Source organism: Calidris pugnax, unplaced genomic scaffold (assembly GCF_001431845.1).
Source record: "Calidris pugnax isolate Ruff unplaced genomic scaffold, ASM143184v1 scaffold93, whole genome shotgun sequence".
In the NCBI taxonomy this organism is placed as follows: Eukaryota; Metazoa; Chordata; class Aves; order Charadriiformes; family Scolopacidae; genus Calidris; species Calidris pugnax.
The window spans coordinates 336941-351132 of NW_015090807.1; the positions used below are offsets into that span (position 1 = coordinate 336941).

The 14192-nt window shown below is 37.8% G+C and overlaps 1 protein-coding gene across 5 annotated transcripts in view; it reads left to right on the top strand.

Moving 5' to 3' along the window:
- The window catches only part of PPFIBP2 (PTPRF interacting protein, binding protein 2 (liprin beta 2)), a 106810-nt gene that overhangs the window by 81891 nt on the left and 10727 nt on the right, over positions 1 to 14192 (top strand). For 2 of the 5 annotated variants that reach the window (XM_014938316.1, XM_014938320.1), the window contains 11 exons: positions 545 to 606; positions 3166 to 3241; positions 4994 to 5053; positions 6976 to 7073; positions 7274 to 7338; positions 7591 to 7659; positions 8102 to 8162; positions 10173 to 10214; positions 11713 to 11854; positions 13185 to 13217; positions 14041 to 14179. In XM_014938316.1, coding sequence (XP_014793802.1) covers positions 545 to 606; positions 3166 to 3241; positions 4994 to 5053; positions 6976 to 7073; positions 7274 to 7338; positions 7591 to 7659; positions 8102 to 8162; positions 10173 to 10214; positions 11713 to 11854; positions 13185 to 13217; positions 14041 to 14179 — 847 coding nt within the window. The remainder of the gene's footprint in view (positions 1 to 544; positions 607 to 3165; positions 3242 to 4993; positions 5054 to 6975; positions 7074 to 7273; positions 7339 to 7590; positions 7660 to 8101; positions 8163 to 10172; positions 10215 to 11712; positions 11855 to 13184; positions 13218 to 14040; positions 14180 to 14192) is intronic. The other 3 variants (XM_014938318.1, XM_014938317.1, XM_014938319.1) reach the window with 3 other exon arrangements.

Consider the following 14192-nt stretch of genomic DNA (forward strand, 5'->3'; position numbering starts at 1 on the left):
TATGTGAAGCAATTCTGGATTACCTCTTGATGCAGATTTTAACTCAGTCTGAAATGTTCTAAAGAAGAAAAAAAAAATTACACGTTTTCACATATCAAACTAGTTTTTGTTCTTTTTCATTTCCAAATTTCATGAATATCCCTGAGCTGCTTCTCATAAACTGGGGAATATTTTTCCCAGATGGAATATAATTAATTTTCAATCATACTTAAAATTATTTCCTTAAATGTATATAACAGGAAACACACTCATCTTTTGCAAAATAAACTTAAAAAAAAAAAATTTATTACTTGAATTTTAGAGTCTAAAATAATATTATGTAGCCTTTTGTAAGCAAAACCAGCATGCTTGTGTTGTGCTAGGCTTTTAATAGTTCAGCTTTTGAAAACCTCGAAGTTAAATGTCATTTAACAGTGCATTTGCCATGCCACTGACATGGTTTTGCTTACTCATAAGAACACAAGGAGAGTATCACAAAACATATATTGTTTATACTAAATATAGCAAGTGTATTTTCCTTATAACATTTTAAAAATATTTCTAGATCAAGAAGTTCAACGGTTGAAGATAGGAATGGAATCATTATTGGCTGCAAATGAAGAAAAGGTAAGAAAATAATCCTTGTTCTACATAATAAGAATGAAATGATGGTTTTGGTTCTCTGTGATGATCTGAATGACTCGCTTTCTGTAAGTGTGATATTGCCCTGATTTTTGAATTATCCTATGAGATTGTGACAGAACATTGATTTTTAAATAGAAAGTGTGACTGACCTTGCTAACCTGGCTGCAGAACTTGGGAGGCTCATTAAATTCCAGAGGGGAATAGAAAGCCAAGGCTGTAATGAGCAGAATCTCCTGTTTTCTGCTATTGAAAAGATCACTAAGGTTTAGTCATCTCTGGCAGCTCTTCATCTTCCAAACTAATCTGAAGTTATCCAAAGTTTAGATAGTGATATTAAAATAAAGTGGCTTTTGAATTGGGCTCGTATTCTGGGAGAAAGAGACTAGAATTTAAAGAGACAAGGGTGAGAAAAATAAAAATAAGAAGAGTACTAAGGGAGAGGAGTACAGAAATTAAACCTATTTAAATGGTAAATATTGTTTTTGTCTTTTATCACCTGTATGTTCTTTGCTTGTCAGTTGGACAGTTCAAGTGCAGGGTGTTGGGCTCAGTCTTGGAGGATGCTGAATCTGCACTGTCAGATGCCATTGACTTACTACACAAATTGTTCCTTATTTTTGGAGGGAGAGTGGGGAGGAGGGGGATTAATTCTGGAGGAAATACTAATTCTTGTTTTGGGATAATAAACCAGGCTACAGGATTTTACTTTATGGTGACACACTCATGTACAATCAAATAGACAATAAGATACATCCCTAAAAACTTCCTTTGGTACGTGGGGAACCTGGACAGGACAATGTTAATTCTGAAGAACATTAACGTGCCTCATAACAACCTTTCGTTCTTTTAAAAACTTGAAAAGCCAAAATTAGATCTGGAAAATAAAAGATATGGTATTATCTCTTGCCAAAGTTATTCCAAGTCCACATAAGATTTTTGCATTTGAATGGAACACAAAATATTGTTGCTTATGTCCTGATATCTGGATACACTCACAGGGAAAGGAGAGTTATTTTCTTGGAAACTGTAGTCTTTAAACTAGTGGACTGATGGTTGACCCATAGCTTCTTACATGTTTAATGTAGAGCTGTTACCTTCAATAGTATCACAAAATAAAATGTTCTTCTGAGGAAAAATAGCTTTAAATAGCTTTTGGGATAACTCTAGATATTCCTTGTGTCAATTAGGACAGAAAAGTGGTGCTCATATTTCTTTTTCAAAAAACTGGGTATGTTAGTGGCAGTTCTTTGCTATGAAGAAGAACCTATGGCTTCTATCCACAGTTGGGGTAACTGGACCTCTCTTGCCCTGTGTAAACTTGCTGAGGTGTGAGAGAGGGATCAGCAGCATCTACCGGTCTTTAATGTGGTAAAAGTCTGGGGTACGTGCAGTTACTCCTACAGCTCCGTTGGTGCCTGCTGTGACTGTAATGTAGCATATATGTACTGGAGCAGATTTTAATTGAAATACCTCTGACACTGACCTCACTGTGTCCGTGCAGCAGCTCAGTATCAGCTAATCACTTAAATACTTGCCAACCTCTCTGGAAGTTTGTTTATTGCTTGTGCTTGTTTTTTTTTCTAGTGCCCCCTTCTCTGCTTCTGTGACTTCCTTGACACCTGCTTGTGAAAACTAGTTCTTTATTACTTGCTTGGCTTTGTATTCAGTGCTCTGTAGTCACAGAGTTGGGCAAGATCATTGCACAGGAATGGTTTAGAACCAGGGTCAAAGAAACAGAACAAACTGTAAGACTCCAGATTGCCACACTGCACTCTTAGTGACAGATCTCCAGAATTTATTATCATCAGGAACACAATATCATCTATAGAAATGAGAGAAAAGACAGATCCAATAACTTATTATTACTAACCATTGCTATGCTGTGTCTGTGCAAAAGGCAAGTGCACTCCCTGAGTCTGTACAGCATAAGAAAGCGTTAGGCGTTGGAGAAAGTGTGGAGTGGGATGATGCTTGAGACATTCATGAGACCACATTTCTTTGGTTCTGTACAGGTTTGACTGCCTAAATTCAAAAAGGTGTGTTCAAAAGTGGAGTCAGTGTAGATGTGGGAATGCAGAACATATCCTACAAGAGAGGATTAAAGAACATGACTGGATTGTTAAACTAGACAAAACATAAACATGATTTACTTTATGATTACAGGTACCAAGCTAACAGAAAACAAACACTGCCCACTTCAGGCAATTGAGGTTCAACAGCAGAATATTCTCGTAACTCTTAGAAGTGAAAGCAGATTCTTTCCAAATTATGCTTCTCTAAATCACTAATTTACTAGTAATGTCAAACTCTTCTCATTTCCTTTTATCCATAATTTTACACTGTCCAGCAGATATTAAGTATGATGGCAAATAAAAGTCAAGGATTCTGTGAATGTTCTTTGCAAGGTACGTGAGTAGTACCTGATCCTTTTCTTCTGGAAAAAGACCAGGGCAAAGTCACAGAAATGAATGTGTAATACACTGTTTCCACAGGTTTAAAATGTAGAATTTAAAATATCATTTCATTTAATGCTTTTCACAGGACCGTCGAATAGAGGAGCTAACACTATTGCTCAGCCAGTACAGGAGAGTCAAAGAGATAATGATTGCAGCTCACGGTAAAATGTCTTGAGAATAATTTCCTGATATCAGGTCCTTTAAAAACTGCATGCACTACAACTGCTATTTTTTGACCTTTTAAATATATGTGTATAGTAATATATATTTCATTATGCATATATTTGTATCATGTTGGAGTGCTGTGAGAGTAAGTATAAACTCTTTCAGATAGAGAGCGAGCCCCTGTATGTCTTTACAAGGCTTGTGTGTTATTGCCTGTAGTTTGTGTTTTTGTTTCCTGGGCTGTAGGCAGTACAAAAAATAGGGTCAAATCTGTGTGGAGAGTCAATTACATTACTATTCAGCAAGACTTCTGTGACTGAATCTGATGCTTGACTCCGTAAGTCATAACCTAAAATTTCTTCTACATCAGTTAATAGTAAATCCCTCCTTGGGGCCTAGTTTTGGTGCTGTACGTTGTTTTAGATGGTGTCATTAAGAATTCTGATAGATGAGGAAGGATGACTGATGAGATTACTGCCCTGTGGTGCAGGTTGGTGAACTGCTCATCAGCTGGGTCTGCAGCACTGCAGTTTACCCCTTTATACGCCAAGGCAATCCGAAGTCCACAACTGCTTTCCTTAAACCACTTTGCCGTACCCGGCAATGGGGCAGGAGCTTTGGCTGCAGAACTCCTATGTCCATGTAGCCGTGGCTGGGTGGACAGCAGGGACCATGGTTTTATTAGCATCTTCATGCAGTCCAGTTCCTCCTTGCTGATGGGACTCTGTAAGTCTCTTCCACAGTGCAGGAAGAGACATGCCTATGACACACATCCTTCATGGCCAAAGCATCATACTTCCTTCTTCACTGCTGCTGGTGCCATCCCCTCCATTGTACGTGGGCTGTAGAGGCCAGGCCAAAGGGAAGTATAGCAAGAAGGGTGAAAAGGAGGGAGCAAACAGCAGGAGACTCGTGCAGACATCAAATTTGTCGACACAGAGGCAACTAGGAGAGTTCATTCAGATTAGCTAAAGGCATGAGCTTACAGTTTTCTTACTAAATCACATTCTATCCCTCTCAAGAATCTATTATCCAAAATGAAAATAACATTCAGTTTGATTTAAATTAATTCATCTGTAGGAGGTGAATAAAGTATACAGATAGGTGGTGTTTGTATGGTGTTCCCTGTGACTATTATGCTATGAGTAACTGGTGTTCACGGTGTAAAATGATATCGGGAGACCTTAGTGGATGATGAACATTAATTAAATAAGTACATTCCATATTCAGCTTTCCTACACCACAGTTCAATTTGGGAATAGCAGTGATCAGCTGCCAGCCAGCCAGCTAGTGTTGATGACATAACATTTTCTTTTTATGTCATGATTTTTATACAGAATTCATGAAAGGGAAGCTCATCTCAGGTGCAATTTGATATTCTGAGGAGGATTTTTTTTTCTTTTTTGCTAAAAGGAGTTGCAGTGAACATAATAAATTCTGTTGCCCTTCCCTTCCACTAGGAAAAACCCTGACAGCTGACTAGGCAAGTTCTTGTTTGGAGGAAACAACTGAAAAGCCATGGTTGCTTTGGTGCACACAGCATTCTATATTTAACTTCAAAATCTGGGGAAAAAATCTTCGTCCCATTTATCAGTGATGCTGCAGGAAATGGAGTGGGTTTTAGGAGAATCTCATTTTAACTTGCCACCTTAGTTTTCAGTTCTAACTATAGTCTGGGAAACCTGAACTTCTGAAAGGACAGTTTTGTTCAACTAACATCATCACATTAACAAACACGGTATTTTCAGGTCTTGTACGGCAGAACGGAAACTTGTATTTAACACACAAGAATAGCGAACAAGAGTCAGGTAAATCTCTCTCTGAACCTTCATTTCAAAAATTAAAAAAAAAGTTCTCTTACTTGAAACTGTTCTGTAATGAAATCTAAAGGTGTGATTGTAGTTTTTGGAGACATATTTGGTGTTAGCTCCCAAGATGGCTAAATTGCTGGTACCCTGAGAGTGGGTGCTCTCAACAGTAGGTGCCCCCACAGCTCCGCTCTCCTTGGCCACATCCTTGGTCCATATTTGGATGCACCATGTCCCTGTGGGACTTGGCTTTTGGAGGACACTTGTGAGCATGAACAAGGAGCACGCTGTGATGCTCTGGATTATTGAGTTGGTACTGCAGGGAGTTGATGGTGCTAATGTATGCCAGTACTTCGGTACAGTGTAAATTTACACTTCAGTTCAGTGTAAATAAAAAAACCCACCAGTGATGCTCAGCATAATAAACAAACCCAAAACCTGGGGGAGAACTAGAGCGTATACTGAGACTGTCCATGCTGAGATGCGTCCTGTGATGGCTACAAGATTATCAAAGCCTTATGAGCTTGTTACCTCATGTCTGTTTGTGGGAGTCTCATGTTTAGGTTGCCAAGAAATATCTTGCTGCTTATTTATTTTTTTTATTTCTAGAGGTGGATTTTAAAGGTTCCCTTTGAAGTGTAATTCCTGCTTAAAAGCTTTTGGTAGAATCAATGGGTTGAGTCTCTGTTTCAAATAGTTACTTGAGAAAAACACAATATATTGTAAACATTTCTAATTTTGGGTTAAGGCAAGCTACAAAACACATTGACAAAAGATGACTGACTCTTCACTGTAGGTAGCACATACATTTAAAAACCAAAATCTGTTTTGGATTAAAGTAGGGCAGCTGCTTGAAAGGGCAGCCACTGACAGTTGGGTAAAACATAAAGGAGCTGGCCTGAACTTGACTATATGTAGCTCTTGGTTTTAGGAGTTTCTGCTCACTGCAGGGGTGTGTATGGAACCGCAGCATAAGATTCATTTCAGATCCAATCTTCTGTCTCTGATAACCGTTTCAAATAGTTACTTGAGAAAAACACAATATATTGTAAACATTTCTAATTTTGGGTTAAGGCAAGCTACAAAACACGTTGACAAAAGATGACTGACTCTTCACTGTAGGTAGCACATACATTTAAAAACCAAAATCTGTTTTGGATTAAAGTAGGGCAGCTGCTTGAAAGGGCAGCCACTGACAGTTGGGTAAAACATAAAGGAGCTGGCCTGAACTTGACTATATGTAGCTCTTGGTTTTAGGAGTTTCTGCTCACTGCAGGGGTGTGTATGGAACCGCAGCATAAGATTCATTTCAGATCCTGAAGGGCCAATGGTCAGTGTCAGGTCTGTGGTGGAGGCTGAACGGCTCAATAATGAACGGCTGATAACCAAAGCTCATGTCCAATGAGTTTTCAAGTGATGTCTCTTCAAAAGTGCCGAGGCTTAACCATAAGATTTGGTGGTTTTTCGTAACTGCCTAGAGCTGCTGCACCTCTATCACATAAATTAAGAATTACTAATGAGCTTAAAGGTCAATCTGAATTTCTCCATCAAGCATGGATACTACCTATAAAGTGATAGAGTAAGAAAATGGTACCAACTTGAACTTGCCTCAGAAGGTCAAACTATGACTTAAGGGTTGTTGAGAACCTGCCTGTAAAGCAGCTCAGTTGCTTCACAATGGAGCACAGCATAGAACTAGAAATGGTGAATCTGTTGCTCTTAGAGAGCTAAGAGTGCTATAGATCAGCTGCTTCTAAGTCAGAGCCCAAAGGAGGGGTGGGGAGCTGGTAAACTGCATGCATCAGGTGAAGGCTGAAGGGGAATTTAGAGACTGAAGTATTACACTGTCTGATACGGTCCTAAATGGGGGGGGTTTGGGCCTGTTTCTCTCCCTTTCTACTTCTAATCTTTAATGCTTGCAGGCTCTTCCATCTCTGGCGGCAGTGAAGAGGAACTTGAGACAACTTTAAGGAAATGGAATCTTCTGAATAATCCTCAAGGAGAAATATTTAAACCAGAGGTACTTATTAAAGATGTTTTAGAAGCAAGTTCTGCTGTATTATATGATTTGTTTGTAGTATTGGTTTCTCTGGAGTAGCTAAAGTAATGTAGATGAGGATTTGGCCCTGGCTGAATTTTTGTGCCTCCTGGTCTGGGCACTTTAGATTCAAAATCAGACACTAGAGTTACGGGCTTGAAACTTTTTTCTGTTTTACCTAGGCCTCTTCAGGAGAATTGTCACCAGCTGTGCTCTCTCCAGTGCCACACAAAGCTATGGAAATCAGGCAAGACCTTTGTTTGTTGTTTTTCATGTGGATTGCCCTAAGTCTTTATTATTTAATCTGTTTAACTGTTAGCATTGTCTTGCCTGGGCTTTGCAAGAACTTTTGGGTAGTCGTGAGCGCAGTGTTTGCCACGGGAGTTTGCAGTACGTAGTTGTATAAGGTTTAAATTAGAGGAATAAATTTGCACTTTTATACATCAGAAGATATATGTACTGTAGTACTTATAACAGTGTATTTTATTCCCATTTAAAGTGGAAGCATTCCAGTATCTTCAAGTAATTCAACCTCTCCACAAGAAGAATCTTTGGATATTGCAAATAGGTAAGAATGAGTAGCTTCAATTGAAATGTAAAACATATAGCCACAACTTTATTTTAATAATTCTGCCTTTTTCCATTTAAAAAAATCTTTTTGAAAGCCCTTAATGTTGCACATTGTTTACAGAGAGTTACTACTGTCTACTTTTCCTTGTTTCTAAAAAGTTATCTATAGATAGAAGGTTTCAAACAGCACATTGCACCTTCTTGCCTTTCACTGGTAACCAAAGGATGTCTTGTTGCTGGTTCTGAATTCATCACTTGCTCTTCCCAATGTTACGAGTTTAATGTTAAAAATATAACAAAAGAAATTAATCTTCTAATTCTGAATTATGTTATATGCAGATATTATGTGGTCCGTACAGCTGTCATAGGATACTGTTGCAGCACAGCCAAACATACTATGGTGTATTAAAATTTGCTTTCTTGTCTGTTATTATTTTCAGGGTACCACAGAAAAAAAAGTCGAGTAGTTTAGAAGACTTGCAGAGTGAAGCCCTAGAAAAGGTTGGTTTATTTGTTATCACAATTTCTGGCGTTTAATATCATGAATCAAAGGTAAAGTTCAAGTATAAATAATCTTTTTTTTCACATATAGTACCCTAACCACCACTAACATTCTGTCTGGGGAAAAAAGCCCTGATGATCAAAGAGTTCAGGTTCTTTTTCTATACTATTGCCAAGCGTAGAATAAACAAACTAGTTGACACACCCATATGTATACATCCTCAAATTCAGCTTTTCAGGTGAAAGAGAACAAAAATATTTAAGAAATAGAATGAATAATGTTAATGAGGGGTCATTTTGTTGAACTGCACTATTATTTTGTTTATAGGTATGTGTTTTGAAAACAATTCTGACTTGCAAATCACTAAAAATGTTAAGGCAGCAAATCCTGAAAGTAATTAAATAGTAATTAAATAGTGGGGCTGGTGATTCCTTTTTGAGTGTTGGCCTGTAAATATGAGTGTTGCTCCCTAACTTAGATTTCTGGTACAAACAGCGTGCCTGGTGATGGTAGGGATGCTGCCTTAGTTAAAACAGCAGGGGCAGTGTTACTAATTTAAAGACTTTATTTTATTCCAGAGTGAAGACTTTCCAATTTACAAAGTCTCATTACGTTATGGCCCAGTGGCTTGTTTTATCATTATGGACACTGAAATTTTTCTGCCACTTGTAATTACGTTTTGTGAGACTGTTACTGACACTTTCTATGCTCAAATTTGGCTTAGTATTAGATTATGCACATCCAGTATTATGATTTAAAACACATACTAGGAATAGGATGGTTCCAGTTCTTCAAATTTTCTTAACTTTTTCTTAAGTCTCTGAAGATGACGGTGACTAAATAGAATGTTTGAAACTTGCGTTGTTCTCACTTAATTGCGGTATCAGTTCAGAACTAACATTTCATTCCATGTGGAATTTATGAAGATTTGTTTTCTTTTCATAACTTTTATTTTCCTGTCTTAAATTCAAAAACGTAATTTGTCTGTGTGATACGATGTGATAAGGCTGTCCCTACACCTTTAGGCTGTAAATCTGCTCTGTGTGTTAGCTCAGAGTCCACACAGGAACAAGAAACTACCAAGGGTGTGAGAGAATTGTAGCAGGCCAGACCCCTCTGCAGAAAGGCATCTAAATTGTGTCCCCTGATTCAGGCATGAGGCTTCTTAGGGAAATAAATGAGGCCTCCCTACTAAATATGAATTAGTTAGAACCAAAACTAAGGCCAGGAAAACGTGTTTTGCTGACTCAGCATGACAAGACTTTGCTGCCTGCATTAAGTCCAAGAGAACCTGCACGAATTGTGTCCCCTGATTCAGGCATGAGGCTTCTTAGGGAAATAAATGAGGCCTCCCTACTAAATATGAATTAGTTAGAACCAAAACTAAGGCCAGGAAAACGTGTTTTGCTGACTCAGCATGACAAGACTTTGCTGCCTGCATTAAGTCCAAGAGAACCTGCACCAGCCGCGCTGTTTACTGGAACTGTCCTACTGTGCACAAAACTCGAATTCCAAGTACATCCAGCAATAGTCATAGTGAAACAAAACACACTAGTGTCTCTGCCTGAGCCTTGCTGGTATATTTATCACTTCATTTCTATCACAGCTCTTTATGGTTTCAGCTGGATACACAATATTTTGTCTGTTCTTTTTTTAAGTCAGTGATTTTCATACTGTTTAACTTTTAGCTGTAAACTCCCAGCTTAGAGTAAGTCTAAAGGGACCCCCCCAGAAGCCTGAAAATAGAAACATTCCTTTGATGACAACAGAACCTAAAGAGGGCCTGAAATTTGTAGAGTGATTTGAACACAAACATTTAGTATTAAATACTTTATTGAAATGAAATGAAGAGATAACAGATCTTGTGATACATTGTCAATGCATTAAGTAGCACCACTGTAGTAGTAAGATTACAATTGATGTTGTGTGTACGTATGTTAATACTAACATTTGTCTGTTGCTTTTTTTTCCCATAAAACTTTGAAATTACCCTCCCTGCAACTCCGTAGTGTGTAGATGGAAAACCAGTACAACCTGTTGTAGAACAAGAGGTATATTAACTGTCAACTCTCTTAACCTTTTATCTGTTGTGATGTGCTGTGGTAGTATGGCTGTGTTTTCGTTTTATATTCATTTGATTTTTAAAATGTTTGCATAGTTCAAGAACGAGGGTAAGGATTTGAGAGGGAATGTTTTTTTTACATATAAGCCCTTTACATATAAGCCCTTTTATGTGAGGTAAGAAGCTGAAGTCAGTCAAATTCAGAAAATACAGTGCTAATGTAATCTCTCTAGGCCTTGAAATAAGAATAGATAAACCAGTGGCCATCTCATCAAATATTTCATGATCCTCCTATCACAGACAATGTTTTAAATGTTTTAAAACAATTTTGTTCAAATTGGGTTGCTACATAGGAGCATACTAAATGTTTTGTGTATTTTCAGTACAAAATTTTCTTATATAACCTCATTTCTGGTACTGAAGCATTCACCAGTATGAGTTTATTCCAAAACACACACTGAATGTGCACTGCTCTCGCTAACATCAATTGGAGTTGCAGGTTCATCACTTCTCTGGAAAAGCCCTTCTATTCCTATAGTTTTGACAGTTGGGGATACACATTTTTGTCGAGAGTAACGGCTCATTCATCTTCTCATTTGGGTTCAGTATTGAAGAAGTCTCAACATGCTGTTTACAAAACTGCAGAGAAGTACCTCTGTGAAACACATACTTTTGCTGGAAAAGTATCTTTTTAGGCTCAAAACTATCCGATTTATATGCAAGTTCTTATCTACCCTTTTACAAGGAGCAAGATCCCCAGGCAGTTGATCACTGAAAAATTGAACGCAGGGAAAATTAAGAGAGACCCCTTTTTTAGCAAAGCCTACGTAGCTTGCATTTGTAACATTACCTATACAAATAGATCTTAATTCTTACAGAAGCTAAATTTCTGTACCCTAACTCCATTGCTGATTCTTTTACTGTTATTAATGGTGATGGATCAAATACATTTGACAAAATTTGAGTTACAGAAATACTTTTGGCTTAAACTCCATTGAGATACAATTGTGAGGCAGAAACACAGACAGTCTGGTGAAAAATAGGGGAACAAATTGACAGGGCAACGAATGGGGTGAGAAGTAACTAATAGCATTTCTGGCACTATCAAAGTTGACCTTGGAAGGACTAAATTATTATATAGTGCCCATGTCCTAGAGGAAAGGGAGACAGCTAGAAAAATTCTTATGACAAAACCAGGTAATATTCAACATATATTACATTTTAATGTACTACAGTCTGGCTGAAGTGGGAGGGGCTGATAAGGGAAGAGAAGGCTGTGTCTTAGCTAGAAAACTTTGTCAGCTGACTATGGATTTAAACTGAATTATATGTAAGAAGGAACACGGAGGGGGTGGTGTCATTGGGAACTCTGAGCTTCAAATACTTTTTCTCAATATTGAAAATATTGTGCACTGCATTGCAAACGCTATGAGTGATTTGATTATTTATTTTCTTTTTCCCTCTTTAAAAAAAAAACAACAAACCAGAGTAAGCCAGTTGTGAAAGGCAGCAAATATCAAACCTTGCCAGGGAAGCTGCCCCGACCCTTGCAGAATGGAGAGCAGGGAACATGTAATTCACCAGATGGCAGTGGAACCACCGACGAGGACAGCAGCATCCTGGGCCTAAGTATGTATCCGTGCAACTGTCTGAGGGGTTGGGACATCACCTGGTGTATTGACTATGATGTCACATGATTCAGTTTGGGAAAGTTCTACTTCTTTTTTAACAGTGTACCAAAAATATTCCACGTTAGCTCACTGGAGAGTAGAGGATGGTTTGAAGTTAGTGTTCTTGTCTGTTGCACTCTGATATAATTTGCTGGCAGAATAAGTAATGAAGAGACACTGTTTTGAAGACTGAGGGGAGAGCATTCTGAAATCTGTAGCTAAAAACTGGCAATTTCAGAGACACAGACATACTGACAATATGAACAAGCAGTATTTTTTCCAGACATGCTTCCAGTGCTCCCCTGAGCTGATCTGGTTTTTCAAAAAACAAGCAAGCAAACAGAAATGCACAGCCAAGTACATCATCAGTACTTTATAAAAATGTACACTAGATTGGTGTAGTAAAACAAACCAACCAACCCATCCCTTGCCATCCCACTGCATTTTAGTGTGTGAAAGCTTACAATTAACTACACTAACATGCACATTTCAGGCAAAAATCCTAGTATTAGCACAGTTGGTGGCTGTAGCATGTGGGGACCCACAAGTGAAAATTCACTTGCTAGGTGCAGGAAAACATGATGGATTTTGAAAATACAAGTATATTGTTATTCCATAACCATAGCCATGTGTGGAAGCCTGTAATAATTTCTTATCTGTGACATCCTAAGCTTGGATTTGACAAAAAGTATTACAGTGAGGCACAGAACCACGTATTTGCCAAGGACTGAAGAGCTTGGGAGCTCAGCTCAAGAGCGTTCTGTCTGATTTTAAAGTGTTCCTACACTTTAAAAGTTGTGATGGCATTTTTTTGTTTGGTGTTCTAAAATTTTTTTAAGGCCCTCACAGTCCTAAAAGCTGCTTCAATAAATAGACTAAATTAACAGAATTTTTAATGCAGGTTGGTTTGTTTCTTGCATGTGCAGTAAACTCATCACACCTCCAATTCTGTATTTCAGAGGAATTTGATGTAATCTTAGACATTGCTTCATTTCAGATATTCTGCAGGCTTCAGAGAGCCCTGTAGTATACACTTAATGTGTCAAAATTGTCTAAGAATAGTTTGGAAAAACAAACAAACAGCTAAATGATCATCCCTATCTTTTTAAGATGAACCATACAGAATTCTTGGGGCTTGACTTTCATGTCAACCATAACTGCTTCTTTTCTTTTAGTTTCTGCTTTTAATGCTTAGCTTACTACTTTGCTCTTCTGTAACTTTATTTTGCTGGTGTTTTATATCTTCTTTGCTTCTTCATCTGGCTTTCTGCTTCTGGGGATGACTGAAGATCGCGTCAGGAGTGTCAGTGCACCCGTGCTAGGTACTGTATCCAAACCGGACGCAACTTTAACATGAATTTTGCTGCTTAATTTTTCCCTTTCCTTTTTCCCTCTTTTCCTCTTCTCTGTGAAATATTAATGGGCCATCCAGATTGAATTCCTGAAGTGCAGTACTGACGTGAAGTAACTGGGTTTGCTGTACGGCATTTGGATGGGATTTTTTTACAGATATTTATTCCTTGTTTTATTCTGGTTTCACTGAAGTCGACAGAAAAATTGCCACTGATTTTGATGGAGTAGTTCTGGTACTAAGAATAGGCAAAGCAAGATTCTGAAGAGTCTGCTTCAGTCTGATGACCTTGAATTAATTCAAATAATGCACAAATTACTGAAATAACAATACTGTTTTAGCCAATGTTTTATTATTTTCTGTATCAAATGTTCAGCTACTATTTTTTCACCTCCCGAGCATGGGGTTTTTTATACAAGAACAATTCTATGGATTTTTTTTTATTATGTTCTGCATTTAACCATTAGTCTCCACTGATTTTGATGGAGTAGTTCTGGTACTAAGAATAGGCAAAGCAAGATTCTGAAGAGTCTGCTTCAGTCTGATGACCTTGAATTAATTCAAATAATGCACAAATTACTGAAATAACAATACTGTTTTAGCCAATGTTTTATTATTTTCTGTATCAAATGTTCAGCTACTATTTTTTCACCTCCCGAGCATGGGGTTTTTTATACAAGAACAATTCTATGGATTTTTTTTTATTATGTTCTGCATTTAACCATTAGTCTCCAATATAACAACTTCATTAATAATTAGTATAAAATGTGACTATATTACTGTTCTTAACCCAGGAGAAACAGAGAATGTGGATGGTACAGTAGTCTCAGATGACCTTTCACCAGTTTCTTCGGGAACGGATTCAGGTCCACAATCTCCACTGTCTCCAGAAAGCAGAAAGAGTCCAAAAGGGATCAAGAAAATCTGGGGAAAGTAAGATATTTTT